This window comes from Pundamilia nyererei, unplaced genomic scaffold, assembly GCF_000239375.1.
Source record: "Pundamilia nyererei isolate P.nyererei 1_Seehausen unplaced genomic scaffold, PunNye1.0 scaffold00192, whole genome shotgun sequence".
NCBI lineage: Eukaryota > Metazoa > Chordata > Actinopteri > Cichliformes > Cichlidae > Pundamilia > Pundamilia nyererei.
The window spans coordinates 110,705-113,964 of record NW_005187593.1 but is presented as its reverse complement, the minus strand read 5'-3'; the positions used below and the strand labels follow the sequence as shown (position 1 = coordinate 113,964).

General features: G+C 40.5%; 1 protein-coding gene across 1 annotated transcript in view; it reads left to right on the top strand.

The window, feature by feature from the left end:
* Positions 1 to 3,260, top strand: part of dgki (diacylglycerol kinase, iota) — a 92,906-nt gene that overhangs the window by 62,783 nt on the left and 26,863 nt on the right. The window contains exons 14-16 of the mRNA XM_005747272.2: positions 1,451 to 1,576; positions 1,867 to 1,945; positions 2,278 to 2,333. Of these exons, the coding sequence (XP_005747329.1) occupies positions 1,451 to 1,576; positions 1,867 to 1,945; positions 2,278 to 2,333 (261 nt within the window). The remainder of the gene's footprint in view (positions 1 to 1,450; positions 1,577 to 1,866; positions 1,946 to 2,277; positions 2,334 to 3,260) is intronic.

Below are 3,260 nucleotides of genomic sequence, written 5' to 3'. Positions count from 1 at the left end.
TAGAAGTTACTCTTACATGGTGTTAACCAAACTCTAGCAGCATTAATTTTTACTGCAATATTTGATTTAGTTTTAGTCATAATTTAGACATCTAAATACTTTTAGTTTTATTCGACTTGTAGTTTTATTATTACGATTATAGGAGCCAAATTCAAAAGTTGATTCATTGACTAAAGTGAAAAGGTTTGTCATGTCTTTACAGAGCAGAGGTGCTCCACAAGGTTTACAAAGTCTTATTTTGAAATCCTTCCAAGTGTTGTCGTTTTCATGAGAAACAGGGGAGCTGGTTGTACGGATGCCATTTGTCAGGTCTAACCTTCATTCTGATTGGATCATTTCCTAAATCGTCCCGCCTTTCTGCACAACTTAATTAGTTCTGATTGGATCTTATCTCTCTGAATATTTTGTTTATAGTTGTTGATGAAAGTGTCGCTATGTTTCATCAGTTTTCGTCCGTTAGTTTTCGTTTAGTTATTCTCATGTTTTGTGAGGGGGGGAAAAAACTGCGATGAAAATTATTGGTCAGTGAAATTAAGACTGAACCCTAGATGGTTTACCAATGACCCAGTGGGTTTTAAACTATCATGTTTGTATAGGTTCTCAGTCATCCAGGTCATAGTAGTCTTGAGAGATATTTAACCCCTAGTGGGACTTCTCCCCTTTGTTTGTTGACCTGCTACTGATCATGAGAGTTGTCACATGAGCCAAAGTGTGAACAAAGACTAGGGTCTTAAATCATCACCAGGGGTTAAGGGTAAACCACTATGTGAGACATTGTGACCTATTGAGGTAACCTGAAGCGGGGTGTGAGTGGGGGTTGAAGCACATGGGGAGGGATCTGTAGACTGCATTGCAGGTAGCTGATACCTGGTGTCGTACTGTAAAGTTTTATTTTTAGCTAAATGATATAAAAAAAAACACTTCCCTGAAAATGGCTCCACAATTTTTCATTCAGCACTGATGGGTCTTTACAGATGTGAAGGTCAACCCCTTCCATATGCTCTAATGCTCTCCCATATTGTCATGAATGCTGGATTCTGCCCTGTTATTAAAGAGGCTGGGTCTCTCTGATAGATCGAGCAGCTCTGAGGTCCTCTTTTTATACCCAGTTAAGTTTCCATTTAACCTAAATGGTTATCAGATGCTTCACCGGGTCATTTTGTAGCAACCTACACAACCTTTACACAACCTTTCCAGCATTTTATTATTATTCATTGCTAGCATTCAGTTAAAAAGAAAATCTCACTTTATTAAACGTTTGCGTTACAACATGTCATCTTTGTCCTATTTTCACTTACTCAAATAGTTTAGATGTTCTGCAGTGTGCATTTATCCTCACTTTGCACAGATGCATATTAAATGTAACATTAAAACCTTTTTGCACGGATGACTGTGTAGATGTTGGGTAGTTAAATTTGGCTCTGTCTTGTGTTTGCTATCCTCCCTGCAGGGCTACACGGATGAACCAGTGTCCAAGGTTTTGTGTCATGTGGAGGACGGTTCGGTGGTGCAGCTGGACAGGTGGAACCTCTTAGTAGAAAAGAGCTCTGCCCAGCCAGAGGAGGGCACACAGAAGGTCAGTTTGTGCTGGAAGTTAGGATGTGTGCGTTCCATATTAGGTACACTGTTGGAATAAAGATAGGGCAGTTTTGGTGCTTTATTTTTCAGCCTCTGAGGTTTTTGCTTGTTAATATCTATACCGTGGGTTTAAAGAGTTGGGCTTTACCAAAAAGTGTGAATTTGGATGAGTATCAGTAGCTAAATGGTCAGAGTTTATGCTCAAAGAGGATGTGAGCTGTCTATGTGAATAAATTACATTATATTTATGCAAAGAGGCCCACTTCAGTGTTTTTCCTGCATCCTCAGCTGCCCTTGAACGTGTTCAACAACTACTTCAGCCTTGGCTTCGACGCGCACGTCACCCTGGAGTTCCACGAGTCCAGAGGTGTGTGAAAGCTATTTTAATATCAGTCTTTTTTTTAATTTTCACCTTGTGTTTTCACCTATTCATGTTCCATTAGGTCCTCCTCTCCCTAGTTAATAGATCATTTTCTGCTTTTGTTAAAAAAAAAAAGAAGAGAAAGATGAGCAGAATGAAAAATTTACAAAGGATACTGAATCAGATTCACACATTCAGGCATGCACAAATGAGTCAGTCTCTCCGTGTTACTCTGCACCGCTCTGCGTGAGTTTTCACATTTGTAATCCCACTGTCTTTGTCGCATCTTTAATGTATTCTCCTTCTTTCTCTCTGCCTCTCTAATTGTGTCTTTCCAGAGGCCAACCCAGAAAAGTTTAACAGTCGCTTCCGCAACAAGATGTTCTATGCAGGAGTGAGTGTCCCTGATGACTTTCTTTCTGCTCACACATCCACAGACACACAAACCTTTGGAGCCGAAACTCTTCCTCCCAGTCACTGTCTGTCTGACACACAGACACATGTTAGGATGAGCAGGAAGAAGTCTGGTTTAAATAAGCGAGAATGAGGTGCTGCAAAAAATCACTCAGAGTAAATACACATGGAGGCAAAGAGAATATCTCAGCTGTGTTTAAAAAGAAAGTAAAAGCTACAGAATGTAAAGAAACATCTGCTTTGACTTTATATCCCAAGCCTCTGTACACTGAGCAGATTTCAGGTGAAGTTGAACGAGGACCAGGCTGTGCTTTTGAGCAGTACCAGGTTGTGCCACCTGACGGTGCAGGGAGTCAGTCTAGCGTTCACTCTGAGGGCCTTTACACACCAGCACGTAAAATCTGTGCAAATGTTCCATGAATTAAAACATTTTTCAGACTTATCTATTTTTAATGCAGCCATTCACATCGACCGCATACCTTCGCCAGATGATTTTTGGGTAATTTTCCTGTAATCCAGTAATTTTACTGATCTGTAGTGAGCCGAGGTCATAGCACGCTGTTTTGATCTTTGATCTATTGTTAATTAATCCAGCATTTTTCCAACTTCGTGCAGCTCTAGCTTCTGAACCTCCCCGATTGAAATAAAAATTCTTAAACAAGAATTTTTAAATTTGGAGCTATTTGGAATGAGCAAATTCTCTGTGAAGGATGTGAGTTGGAAGGGAGAAGTGATGGGTGGGAGTTGGAGCGGAAGCGTGTCACGGAGTTATCTCTTTTTAATGAGGGAAATGTAATGAACTGTAATTCTGTTTGATTGGGCCCCATTCTCTGTGTGTGTGTGTGTGTGTGTGTGTGTGTGTGTGTGTGTGTGTGTGTGTGTGTGTGTGTGTGTGTGTGTGTGTGTG